We start from the raw sequence: 13,721 nt of genomic DNA on the forward strand, positions 1-13,721 counted from the left end.
AAATGCCATCTTTAATAGGGTTTAACACATCTTAACAATAATTTTCAGCAGGTCATATAGGGTCCTCAGTGCCCAGGTCCTTGCTGCTACACACACTGAGGTCTTCTCAGGTGAGGGGAAGAGGAGGGGCAGGCACTGATCTCTTCTCTCTGGCAACCAGTGACAGGACCCGAGGGAATGGCCTGAAGATGTGCTAGGGGAGAGGTAGGTAAGGTATTAGAAAATGGTTCTTCACCCAGAGGGTGGTTGGGCACTGGAACAGGCTCCCCAGGGAAGTGGTCACAGCACACAACACTCTCAGGCACACGGTGTGACTCTTGGGGTGTCCTGTGCAGGGCCAGGAGTTGGACTGGATGATCCCTGTGGGCCCCTTCCAACTCAGGACATTCTGTCATGTAGGAGAAGCTCACTGCGACTGCCGCTCCCTCCGATTCCCTTTGTCCCACCTCGCCCCGCGTCCTGCCCCGTTCCCCACGGATGTGTTTCCCTGCGCGCTGCCCGTGCCGCCGTTCCGTTCAGCTGCTGGAGGCCGTTTCGGTGGGGCTGGGCTGTCGAGGCGCTTGGTGGCCGCTCCTCACGCACCCTTGGTTCCCGGCGGGATCGGCTCCAGCTGCGGCGGGAGCGGGAGCTGACCCACGCCCCAGCGCCGAGCGGCCGCGGTGGGGGTGCCCCCTGGCGGCCGCCGCGAGCCCCGGCGGCGGGGAGGGCGAGGCACCACCCCTTGCCCCGCTGGGAGAATCCATTGCCGAGGGGGGACCTGAAACGGTGCGCAGTGGAAGATCTGCCGGGCATCACCGCCCGGAGCACTCGAGGGACGGACGGCGGTCACCGCCGGACGCGCCGCCTCGGCGGCCGCTGCGGTGCGGCGCGGAGGTGCGGGTAGGCTCTGGAGGGTTGTCTCCTCCTCGGCCCGCCCCCCCCTTCCCCCCCGAGCGGCGCGGTGGCGCGGCCCCGGGTCAGGCTGAGGCGCGGCGGCGCGGGGCGCTGTCAGAGCCGTACTGCGAGTCCGACCCAGCCCGACCCGGGAGCGCCGCTGCTGCCGCCGCCATGGAGCCCCACCGCTGGCTGCCCCTGGAGGCCAACCCCGACGTGAGTACCCGGCACGGGCGGTGGGAGGGCTGCCCGCCCGGCAGCCAGCCTGCTGGGCGAGGATAACGGAGGGCGGGAGGATGGCGGAGGGCAGAGGTCTCGGGGCCGCGCCGGGCTCAGCATCGCCGCCTCAGGGATGTCCGGGAACGGGAGGGGTCTTAGCCCGTGGATCCGACCGGGATCTTAACGCGCTTTTGTTTTCTGCTTTCCTTTCAGGTCACGAATCAGGTAAGCAGCTTTTATCTGAGGTAACCTTTAGTCTCTCTGCAGCTTTGGGCCCGTCTCGTCTCGTTTTCGTGTATTAAAGGCTCCTGCTTCTCCAGGGAGAGTGCCCCCTTCCTCACTTACGTGTCCGCGCTCAGTCTTCTCATGTTGGACCGTACTGGAACTTCTCACGTAAAGATACTATATGAAAGAAAAACAAACAAACAAACAACCAAAAACAGTAAAAGAGAATAGTTGTGACCTGGCTATTAACGTAATAAAATATATTTCCAGGTGGGTTTTAATTCACTAAGTAATGATTAAATTATTATTATATATTTATATATAACGTACCAGTGATGGACATGTACATGATGGTTTTGTTCTCGTGTAAGGATCTGCTTGCATCACTGTGTCACAGTCTCATTCTTCTTTGGCTGACCATAAGAAATAATCTCACTTTACCATTTGCACTTTGCTGCTTCTACGTGACCATATTTGCATGATTTATTGTTGCTGTCTTTGTCAGAGTGGTAGAACCCACACTAGAGAAAAGAAGCTTGTTCTAGTGCAGAAAACAGTGCCCATGCTAAATAAACTCTGGCTGAAAGGAAATCACGCATACTCCAGGCCTGCATCATGTTCTCAGTGATAATTTTGAGCACCTTTAACAAGCATTAGAGGTCAGATGTTGATTTCAGCAGGTCTCATAACATTAAAGATGGTGTTTAAGCCAAAAGGCTCTGATGCTTCCAGCAGTAAGATTACATTCTTAACACTATATTGTTGAAATATTTTGGAAACTGAGAATTTTTGTGTGTGAAGAATGTCTTGTTTGTCTTTTTTTGTCGTTGTTGTGGCTGCTGTAATGTGCAAACTGCATCTGTACGAGAGTAAAGGGTTATTTGATGCTGGGTAGTTTTGTACTTTATAGTTTCCTAGGGCAAATAGTTTTACAATTCTTACAGTATTGCTGTTTTTTGGTTTTGGTGTTTTTTTTTTTTTTTTACATTTTGAAATTCAGAGACTAAATTCCAGTTTGGAAGAAAACAATTGTGAATAAATGACTAGTAGAATTTCAAATTCTCTAACTTCTTTTGACTTTCGAAGTACTGAGATGAGCTCATCATGGTACAAATTGAGTAAAGTAGAAATTGAGGAGGAAAAATTAGTGACTGGTGTTTAATCTGATGTATCTTATATCAGTATGTGCTTGTTATATGGAGAAAATCCTAGAAGAATGTTAAATGAGTCCTTCTAAGTGTATTTAAAATCCATCTCTCTTGTTCATTGGCTCTGCATTGGTGATGGATATCTGTCACTGGTGGATGAATATGGATTGTAGGAATTTGTGCTCTGCAAGTCATTACTTGTTAATATTTCTGTGTAGAAAAGGCCACTTGAGATCAGTTAGACTTCCTGAGCAGTCTTAACTGAGCAGGAGTTGTTATTATCTAGACTGAGATGTGGCTATTTAAAAAAAAAAAAAAAAAAAAGTGAGTGTTGAATATGAATACACCTTGCATTATTAGTCATCGTTCCTTTTAATCTCATCAGTACAATGATGAATTGTGTAACAACAGGGCTGTTAGTCACAAGTTATTCATATCCTGCTTATGTTGAAACCAATAATAATAGTAATTCAAGATTCAAATGAAGTTGCAAACCTGTTTTTAGAAAATCCTGTTGAGTTAAGGGATGTCTGCAAGGACAGACACGTTTTGCAGTACTCTGTACTGTGCTCTGTAAAATATTGCAGAAGTCTTCAGGATTAAAGAAACAGTGGTGTGCTTCTACAAACTGAAATATACATACTAGGTGTGGTAGTGAACACTTAAAAATTTCAGTGGCCTGTAAGATGCATGGATTCTTAAGTTTTGGGTTGTAGTTAAAACTCTCATTACAATTTAACAAATGCTTAGGATGTTTTGATTGTTGTGCCAATCATTTTATTCCCTTTTTTAACAGTAACTAGACGTGTACTAAATGCAGATTCAGTTGCTTTTAGTATATTCTTACCATCCTGTGTGCTCTCTAGTTTTGAAATATAAGTTGTAAATTTGAGGATTTCAGTCTTTGTGGTAGAAATTCAGGCAATAATTGAGAAAAACTGGTATTTGTCAGTTATAGGGTATGTGAAATTGTTCAAAAATATCTCAAAAGTTTTTCTGTATCTGAAAGTGTTCGTGTAATAATGCAAGTGTAGGAATTTCCAAGTCCTTAGTGTATATAGACTGTTTCTGTGCCTGTGTGCTAGAATTATTTAAAGCTTCAGAAATGGGCTAGTGAGGGTAAACAGGAATATTCTTTCTTAAAGATTTCCAGTGGCAGTGACTCACTCGGAATACCACAGCTGTGTATTTGTAGTGGTGTTTTTAAGCAAGAATGTACCACAGTTAAATGGGCCACACAGTGGTAATTGTAATGAGCGAAATCAGTAGTTAAATGTACCATACTGTGCTAATGTAATTGTCACAGTACTTGTTTTTTCTCTCCTTCACTTCTGCAGTCTGACAGAATGAATTGTTGTCCACCTCTGATACAGAATGAGTTGATGATTCAGCATTTACAAAGCTCCACTTTGTGTACAGTGGTGACAGGGAATGGTTTCTTCTCTTTGACCTTCATCTGGGGGGCCTGCTGTGACTAGTGCTGCCCTTCTTCCTGCATCTCTTATGAGTTTTTCCCCACTAATGGGAGAGAGGAGGCAAGAAAATCATGTTTATCTTCTGCCCACTGTTTACCACATGATGCTTGTCTGTGTATCTTCTCAGTTTCTTCTACTACCTGAAGAAAACAAACCAGACTGCATGCAAATTTTTGAGTGAAAAGATCAGGACACAAGCTGATTGTTCTTCATCGTGATGTTGCTTCAGTCTGGCTTGCAACCCACAACTGATTGTCCAGCAAGTGTAAATAAGCAAAAAAGTAGTATTCGATGGATCTCTGTCTTGATCTCCTACCTTTTTTCATTCTTTCTTCCCTTTCTTCATCTCACCTATTCTAAGAAATTTCCTAACTTCCTGGATAAGGTACCATTTCAACTCCCACCTTCATTATATCTGGATAAGGGTAGGTAATTGACTGCATCTGATCAGTGCTCAAGCAGTGGCTTTAGGTGGCTCAAAGGTAAACTGTTGAGAGTTGACTGTAGCTTGGGTTTCTCTTGCCCCATAGGGCCAGAACTTCCTGGTTCTTAGTTACCTTTCAGCATTATTTTCAGGCCTTTGATCCTACTTTTTGGGTTGTTTTTGTTTTGTTTTGTTTTCATTGGTGTCTTTGTTTGTTTGGGTTTTGTTTTGGGGTTTTGGGGGGAGTTGTTTTGGGGTTTGTTGTTTGTTGTTTGTTTGGGGTTTTTTTGTTTTGTTGTGGTTTTTTTTTAAAGCCATTAAGGTATTGAGAGTCAGCTACATAAAGAGATTTATTTTAGCCCATGACCACTCTGGGACATTAAAGTTACTTTAAAGTTACAGGGCAATCTCAAAACACAGAACAAATGGCAGAAGCTGGATGCAGCCAGTCTTCGGCCATTTATAGAACACATATCTCCAGGGTGTTAGGCAAATACAGAGATTGATTAAGTATTAATTATCTTGGAAACAGTACCTTCCTAAAAGGTCTTTCCATTTTCTGAACTCTGAAACACTATCCCACAAGCTTTCCCAAAGGAAAGCCATACTGATCAAAGTAATTGAAAAGGCAGTGCACATGATTCAAGAATTGTGTTGGGAACCAGTACTTGTAGATAAGCTACTGTGCTGGAGTGCAAGGATGTCAGATGTGGAGAAACACAGATGTCTGTCTGAAAATGCTTAGCTAAACTTACTGTTTTTTTAAGGTAAGGGAGTCGAGTTTAACTCTTTTGTGGTAAGCAGAATGAAAACATTGGAGATAGCACACATGCTTGGAAAACAACCTGTTATTATAGGTGTAGCCTCAGAAAGTAGAAAACTAGGACTGTGTATGTGTCCTTCTGTAAAGACAACACCTCAGAAAGCCTTCCACAGAGCCAGCAAAGGGGGAGTGCTGGGGCTGTGGCACAGCATAGCAAAGAATAAGCACAAGGAGAAATATGAAGGGATTGTAGATGTCCACTGGGAGAGCACGTCATAAATGGCTTCCAGTTTACAGTACCTCCAGCTGTGTAGCCCTCTTACTGAGTTTAAATATGTAGATCTGTTTCAAAGGGAAAATTGTAATTTGTTTTGGGAGTTTTAGAGTATAATTTATATGAATAGTGGAAAGATTGACTTAGGTCTGTCTTTGTACATTTTTCAGTAACTGAAAGCAAAGAAAACTATATATTTAATTTCACTATTTGTACTTACCTCTTCTGGCCTTTTCTTATGCTCTTTTTTGCTCAGTTTCTTAGTTCTTGTAACAAGGAAACCTTTACTGTCTGGAATACAGAATAGGGTGCTACAGAGTGGAAAACAAGTGACAGTGGTTCATGTCATACATTATCTTGTTGGACTGAAAATGCTGTTCCCCACTTCCACATTTTCCTTTCTTAAAGGACCAGCAGAATCATTAGAATCCAATTGTTGTTCTAGTAGAACCGTAAAAAGAAGAAATATGTATAACAGCTTATTTAGAAGAGTGGATTTATCCAGCTCATCACTATTATGATAAACTTTTTAGATCGGGGAAAGAAACAGGTCTCTTAAACATAATATGGTATCCTGTTTTGAACCAGTGGCTCGATAACTGCATCTCAGGACTCTGCTGGAATCATTCTAAAGCTCTTGCTTGCTGGGATGGTTTTGAAAGAAGCCTAGATCAACTGGTTAGTCCAGTTTTGTGCGTGCTTTGCATTGCTGCTTCTGGGATGCCCAGGGCCAATATATACGGCTTTGCGTGGGTATACTGAGCATTAAGTTTCTAAACTGCTCTATGGATATATTAAAAATATATATCTCTTATTGAGAAGAACAGGAACACTAACTATAAGTCAGCGCTGCTCTTTTAGACGCCCTAAAAGACTCAAAGTTTTTAGTATAATGCCTTAGTATTTAGAATGTGACTTTCTTGAATTATTTGCAGATGCTGTCCAAATTTAATTGCACTTAAATTTCAAGGTCCTATTTTGTTTCAGTTTTTGTCCTCACTTTGTTTTTATACGAAGTAGAAAAGCGCGTTGTTATTCTGACAATATTTAAATTGTACCTTTACTACTTCAGAAGTTTTCTGTTAAAGTAAATTGCACCCTTACATTGTCTTATCGCACTTGTCCTTTCCACGTCTCCATCAGCCCCACAGATCAAATCTTCCTGCTGTCTCTAATTGTGTTGGCAGAAGTAGTATCCTTAACTGCTGAATTCAAGTCACCTGGGTTATCTTCGTCCACTGCGTTTCCATTCTATTTTTGAGGCTCCTTAAATAATAAGCACGGTCACTTTTCCTGTTTTTTAAATTAAATAAATATCATGAACCTAAACAGTAGCCAGTATACCTCAGAACAGAGTAGTGTATTAAAGATAACTGCTCTGTGTTTCTTTCAATGCTTAACATCTAGCAGCTTAAGGTAGTGGTACCAGCAATGAAAACAGTATGTGTTATACCACATGCTGCATAGGGAACATCTGAATGTTCTTACTGTAATGTTTTTGCTATTAACCAACATTTAGACATGCAGATTTACAGTTTGTTATGATTTAGAATAGAATGATGTAGGCTGGAAGGGACCTTTGGAGTTCTTCGACCAGCCGTTCTCTGTTCAGAACAGATTCTCAGCAGCCTGTCAAGTTCTGAATTTCTCAAAAGACAGGGACTCCACAGCCTCCTGGGCAGTCTGTGCTAGTGTTTTGTCATGTTTGTTATTTATAAAATTTAAATGCCTTCCTTATCAAGTTCGAATTTGCCCGTGTTTTAGCCTGTCTTTTGTCATTGTTTTACTGTGTGCTGCTGAGATGATTCTGCCTCCATCTTCTCTACACTCTCTCTTAGCTATTTAGAAACAGCAATGAATCAGGTGAGAAAGATGGGCCTTCTGGAATACTGTGGGAAATGAGAAGTTTATAGAAAGTGCAGATAAGGTGTTCAGGGGTGTATGTAAAGTAATTTCAAAAGTGGCTTTTTGATAATGGTTAACTGGACCAGTGAAAAACCGGAAATGTTTTTCAGAAAGGTATTTTAAAACAACAAGAAAAGAGACAACCAAAAATATGATAACAATCAGTAAAAGAAAGTTCTGAAACTCTTAATACTAGATACAGACATGTGGGGAGGTTGTGGTGGTAGTGTTCCTGATCTCCTATAAGACTTCTGTAACATAGCCAATTTTTTTTTTCTTTTCTAAGGTAGATGCTCGAAGACCTATAAATCAAGAATAGTCAGCAGTGTGATAAGCAGTGTCTGTGAAAGAGAATCTGATACTCTCTTGTGCAGATCTAGAGAAATATAAAGGTGCTATTTTAGGTTATGTTGAGTTCGTAGTATCAGTTAAGAGAAGGTAAGCAGCTGAAAGTGATTGAGCCCTTGAAGTACCCTAGCTGTTCCTTACAGTATAATAAAATTGCTTGGGTAGTCACTGAATAACTGGAACACAAAGCAGCACAGGTCTCTCCCTATAAGTGACACTGTCTAAAAAGCATACAGATAGCTGCCTGCTGTCCTTTAACAGGAAATGGCTTTGTCAGTGGGGAAGGGTACTTTACCTCCTGTTGCCTTACTAACTCCTTTTTGTACCAAAATCTTTGTCTGGCCTAGGACAGAGCCAGAAAATGACTGAGAGAGGGGAAAATATAGAAGTTAAATGTAGGCATTAGTGTAACTTATTGACGCTGTTGCTTGTGACATTTGTCTTTCTGACCTTCCTGTGTCACATCTAATACTGATTTTTGTCCCACTAAAGAACTTTACCTGGTTCCCAACAACTTGGTTTTATCCATAGAAAATTTCTTCTCCCTGTCTTCTCCCTGTCCTGCCTTGCTTTTACCGCAGTTGCCAAAGATTACATACCTGACTGTCGTTGACTGAACTCCATCTTTTTCTTTGCACGTATCCATGTTAAAAATTAGTTCCATATGTTTGTTTAAAGGATCTTTCCCGTCCTGCCATCTGTTGCTCAAATGTTACCCAAATGTCAGTCTCTTACACAGGGGTTTATGCTGTACAGTTTTTAACATCTAGTTAATTTTTTAAGGATATTTTAATCTTTTTTTTTTTCCCCCAAGCCTGAACAAAACCCTCTTGATACACAGAGGGATATCTTCTTTGCCTGTTTTGGGTCTCCTTAGTATTTTATTCTTGTTTTATGGTTCTACAGTAAAGTTGTGTAGGCTGATTGCATGTCAAGATCACTGCTTGTCAGACTAAGCCTGTGCTCTTGCTGTTCCCTGTAGTGCTGACCATCGTTTCTTGTCATCACTGTCATTGCTTACTAGAAGTTACAGTTTCTTAGATTGTAAAGTTTCTAGGCAGTATTGTAACAGGAGTAATAGAAGGTTCCCTATATCTATGGAGTTCTGATTATGTTAAATACTTCATTCAGGAGTTTGTAATGCTTTAATTCTTCAGTAAATAGTGCTGGGAGTGTTTCCACTTCCCTTTCTTAAAGGCTATTAAAATACATAAAACATGGGGATTTTGTGTGTCTTTCTTAGCACTATGATTTCTTCAGCCTTATTTCTTAAAACTTGAATCTTACTTATTCTCCTTAAAATTTGGAAAGTATGACTTGTTGCAGTGTATTTCACATTGTAAATACTCTGTTGTGCTTCTGAAAAGATAGTATATGAATGTACTAATTTAATATTATACTTTTTTTTTAATTTATTTTCCAGTTCCTCAAACAGTTGGGTATACATCCTGACTGGCAATTTGTAGATGTTTATGGTATGGAACCAGAGCTGCTTAGCATGGTGCCAAGACCTGTATGCGCAGTGCTACTTCTCTTTCCAATAACAGAAAAGGTAAATATTTATTTAATAACCAGTTAATTGCTTTTGTTGTAAATGAAATGGGAATCAACTATTTGAATCTTGTACTTTGGTGCCATAATAGAACCAAGGTGAGACTGAAGCCTTATTCAAGAGACTTCATAATTAAAAATAACACAATGAAATGCTTCCTTCAGAATCTTCTTTTGATAACTTGCAAGTATATTGCTGATTTCTTTTTAAATTGGAATAGGAAAAGCTAATGTAGAAACACAGAGAAATATCTCACATTTTTCTATTGCAGACAATGTAAGGCTTTTTTTTTTTAATATGAACTGTGAAATGGCTCAATTCTGCTATTTTTAGCAGACAGTTACAATAGCAAAGGCAAAATAAGAGGTAGAGAACTCTACCCTTTTTGAGTTTTTGTCCTGTTGCACTGATCAAACTTCAATCCACTTTCAGTTCAGTTGGCAGTATTGATATGACTTTTGCTTCATGGACAGATGGGGTGTATTTCTAAGTTGAAAGACAATTTCCACCCCTCCTTTCTCTATATTAGGCTTTGGAACACTTGTTTTGGTTAAACATTCAAGTTTGATTATTTTGTGTCATCATATGTGTCTACATTGGGAGCCCCTGGTGGTCTAGTGGTAAGGGCGCGGCGCTGTCACCGCCGAGGCCTGGGTTCGATTCCCGGTCAGGGACACTCCCCGGGCAGATGGAGCTCGTTAGCCCTTAAAAAAGGCAACCCACCTACGTCCTAAGGACCTCGCTGCCACCGTCCAAGCTCGCTTGGCCCCGGCAGATGAACCTTAGGATTAAAGGGTGGGCTCAGTTCCGCGCACACTGTGTCTCACCTAAAAAATCCAATGCGCAGGCTGGAAGGTGTAAAGACCTTCCCCGGATCTTCGCTCGCGAAGACTGGCCATTATTATTATTATTATGTGTCTGCACTGTATTATTCGTAGTGATCTTTCAATTTATAAAAATCTTACGTGACTGTGATAAGGTCAGCCAAAAGCTTGGAGTGAATCTGCCCAAACTCCATTCTTTTAATATGTCTCTCAAAACGAACACGTAGTTTATAAGGACAAACCACTTAGCTATTAAAGCTTAATTTCTACAACAAAATGTGTTTAAATACAGAGAAGAGTGACAGGTCAGTCATTTTACAGGTTAGGTCCTGTAAACCTCTGCACTCTCAGTTTCTCCAAAATAGCTATGTAGGCATTCCATTTCAAGCTTTATTTCAACCACCTTGATGGTTTTGAACTTAAGCAAGCTCTTCGTTTCCCTGCCTTCAGGAAATGTCCTTTCTGTCACCTTTGAGGCATTGTTATCTGTGTGCTGTAGTTTGTGTCTGGCTGCTCTAGCTACAGGTCTGAGCTCCTTCCATGATTGCCACTTTTGTTTTGCCTCCCTACTTATGCAAACCACCTTTTCTTGGACCATGTTATGGGAACATCATCCAGTGGAAAGAACAATCTTCCTCTTGTTCCAGAAGGTGTATCCAGTTTCATCCTGAAGAAGCATGTGACAAACAAAACCAGAGAAAAAAACGTATGCTCTGTTGCATCAATCAATCAAATTTGTCCACCAGCCAAATATTCATCATGTTAATCCTTCTGAAACATAAGGGACACAAGTGATTCTATCAGCTGTTTAGCCTGAGTGTGTGAATGCTGACTCTTTCATGTGAGGTCCCAATGTTCTGAACCTTTTGCTCTGTGTGAACTCCACAAGAGCCTTGAGCAATATTTTGTATTTCTGGAGTAATTTTCCACTCATCAGCCTTCCGTTCAGAATGGCCTGTAATATTATGTTTTTACTTAATTTATTATTTTTTCTGTTTCTTCGTTGTGTCTACATCTATGAAAGTGTGCCTCATAATTAATTTTGCTGCCTTTGCAAACACTTTTCTAACATGTCTGTTCTTCTGTCTGAAGTTCCATTATTTCACATTTCCTATATATCAATCTTCTTTAACTTGTTTTTAGGGCAGGATGCTCTTGTTGGCATACAGATAATTTCAGGGTAGTTGTCCAGTTTAAAGGTCAATGGCTTTCTTATTCTGCATTGTGGGTTGTAGGCAAAGTGAATGCTGTGATTGTTGGCCATTTTGGACATGGTCTAGTGAATATAAATCATGGGATAGCTCAGGTTAGGAGGTGATCTGGTCTATGCCTTGCTCAGAATTGTATTTTTGGTATTCAATTTTTTTGTCTGCAAAAGTACCTCGTAAAAAAGGCAAAGGAGGAAGCATTATCTGGAACATTTGCGTATTTCTTTCTTTCTTTCTTTCTTTTTCTGTTTGAAATTAAAATCTTAAAAAAAAAAACCCTAACAAAGATAAAACGAAAAACCAAAAATCCAACAAAATAAACCCCACAACTCTCCCCCTAAAGAACAAAGAAACCATAGACAACAAAAAAACGCCACAAAAAATACACTATTGGGCAGTATAACAGTATAACAATTATTATCTTTATAAAACAATTACTGAACAAAATTGTTCAGAGAAACTAAATTCATTTTTACTACAGAAAATATTTATTTTATGAATGTGGCTTTTGAAGGGCCTGTTTTGGGGCCCTGGGTGTTATACAAATCTTGGTTTATATTCCTGGGAGAAATGAAATGTAAGAATGGAACTTTTAAGAATGCTTCGTGATGATTAATCACCTGAAGTATCATGGTTTTCTTGAAAGCACTTTGAACCCTGTGTCCTTAAAAAGCCTTTTGTTGAATTGAAGAGAGATGATGACAGGTGCTGAGATCAAGGAAATAATTTAAATATTTTTGAAGTTATGTTAGATTACACGATTCAAAATGATGTTTCAGATGTGACAGTATTTTGATTAGTGTCAAGGCATTGGTTTAATGAACAATGTAGAGCTGTTCAGGGGAGTAAGTTTACATATACCTGTTGGACCACACACATTAAATATTTCAAAGTACAATATTAGTTAGGTGTTGCTTTTTATAAATTATTTTTACTTGATAATTTAGCTATTTGTACTATTTGTGCAATGTCTTTAACTTTCTTTCTAGTATGAAACCTTCAGAACAGAAGAAGAAGAGAGAATAAAAACTAAGGGACAAGACGTGAAATCGTCAGTGTATTTCATGAAGCAGACCATTAACAATGCTTGTGGAACAATTGGGCTAATTCATGCTATTGCAAACAACAGAGATAAAATGAACTTTGGTAAGTTTTTTTGCTTGGGATTTTTGTTGACTTTTCCCTTTTTTCCCTAAGGGAAAGGGATACATTTTGTAAGGGAAGGATACATTTTGTACTGTTTTCTCTGACTATAACCATTCATAAACGATGAACTCTGTTCAAAGTGCATTTCTACCTGTAATTACAAAACCAGTATTTTATACTAATTCACAGCTAAAGCACTTGAAACATTGCAAAATGTAGCAGGTAGCAGTTCCTCTTGCAGTCAGCCTTCAGTGCCTTTAAGATACAGCGTAATTCTGTCTTCAAATCTTTTGTTGGATTCTGTAAGCTTTGAATGAAGTTGGAATTAAAACATGACACTAATTTTTTTGTTGTTTTTTTTAAGAAACTAATTCTTCACTGAAGAAGTTCCTAGAAGATTCATTATCTATGACTCCTGAAGAGAGGGCCAAATATCTAGAAACTTATGAAGTTAGTATGTGTTTCTACTTTTATTTAAAATGGTATAAGAAGTACTTGCATGAGCAGGTACTGTCCAGATGACTTGACTCAGTGAAGCACCTAAACAATTTGGTTTTACAATGGGCTTGTGATCGGACAGTTGCTACAAAGAAAACTCTGTTTTGGTATTTTAGAGTATTCCTGCCTGCCCATAGCTCAGTCACGTTTTTATCAATGTTCCTCATCCATATTAATTCACTGGCTTAGTTTAAAATTACTTTGAAATGCGTGAGAAATGCGTGCATAATCTTCCTTTTTGTGGGTTCAGGATGCGGTTTAATGGTCAGCTTAAGCTGATCTGGTGCTATTGCTGAGAGGATGGTCATTCTACTTCCTTTTTTCATTTGTGCCTTCTAGTCATATCTCTGTGACTTTAGCAGTTGAAACACACAAAAGAGCTGATTTGGCTGAAATATAATTTCCTTCCCCCACAACCCCATACAATGAGATGAGCTAGCTGGTAAAGTGGTTGGCCTCATCATTAGTGCTGTTTGAAAGGATGTAACAGAAACATCTGGCCAGTGGTGAAAGGAGAACAGCATGGTTGCTCCTGATGGTAATGATGATCCTATTTAAAAATTAAAACCTTGATGATTCCTAAATCTGAGTTAAGTTTAAGCTTATTGTGAAGCCCTCAGGGATATGAGTGTTAACATGTAGTTGAAGGAAGTAATAGCAAACAGAAAGAGCAGAGGTTTGATGGCATTTTCTATAGAAATATACAAAATACCTGATCAGAGTTTCTATCTAAATTATTTTGTCTGCTCAGGAAGTGATGGAAAACAAAAACACTTGTATTGTTTTCTTTGTGTAAAAGTGCCATTACAAACTGTCAGATATTTGATCTGAATTAATTT

General features: G+C 40.0%; 1 protein-coding gene across 1 annotated transcript in view; it reads left to right on the top strand.

Moving 5' to 3' along the window:
* The first annotated feature begins 950 nt into the window (after positions 1–950).
* UCHL3 (ubiquitin C-terminal hydrolase L3) overlaps positions 951–13,721 on the top strand; it is a 40,870-nt gene continuing 28,099 nt past the window's right edge. Inside the window, exons 1-5 of the mRNA XM_050333048.1 lie at positions 951–1,089; positions 1,306–1,317; positions 9,078–9,206; positions 12,228–12,384; positions 12,749–12,834. Coding sequence (XP_050189005.1) covers positions 1,048–1,089; positions 1,306–1,317; positions 9,078–9,206; positions 12,228–12,384; positions 12,749–12,834 — 426 coding nt within the window. The 5' untranslated portion in view covers positions 951–1,047. The remainder of the gene's footprint in view (positions 1,090–1,305; positions 1,318–9,077; positions 9,207–12,227; positions 12,385–12,748; positions 12,835–13,721) is intronic.

Source organism: Myiozetetes cayanensis, unplaced genomic scaffold (assembly GCF_022539395.1).
Source record: "Myiozetetes cayanensis isolate MyiCay16 unplaced genomic scaffold, myiCay2020 scf5-8, whole genome shotgun sequence".
Lineage (NCBI taxonomy): Eukaryota > Metazoa > Chordata > Aves > Passeriformes > Tyrannidae > Myiozetetes > Myiozetetes cayanensis.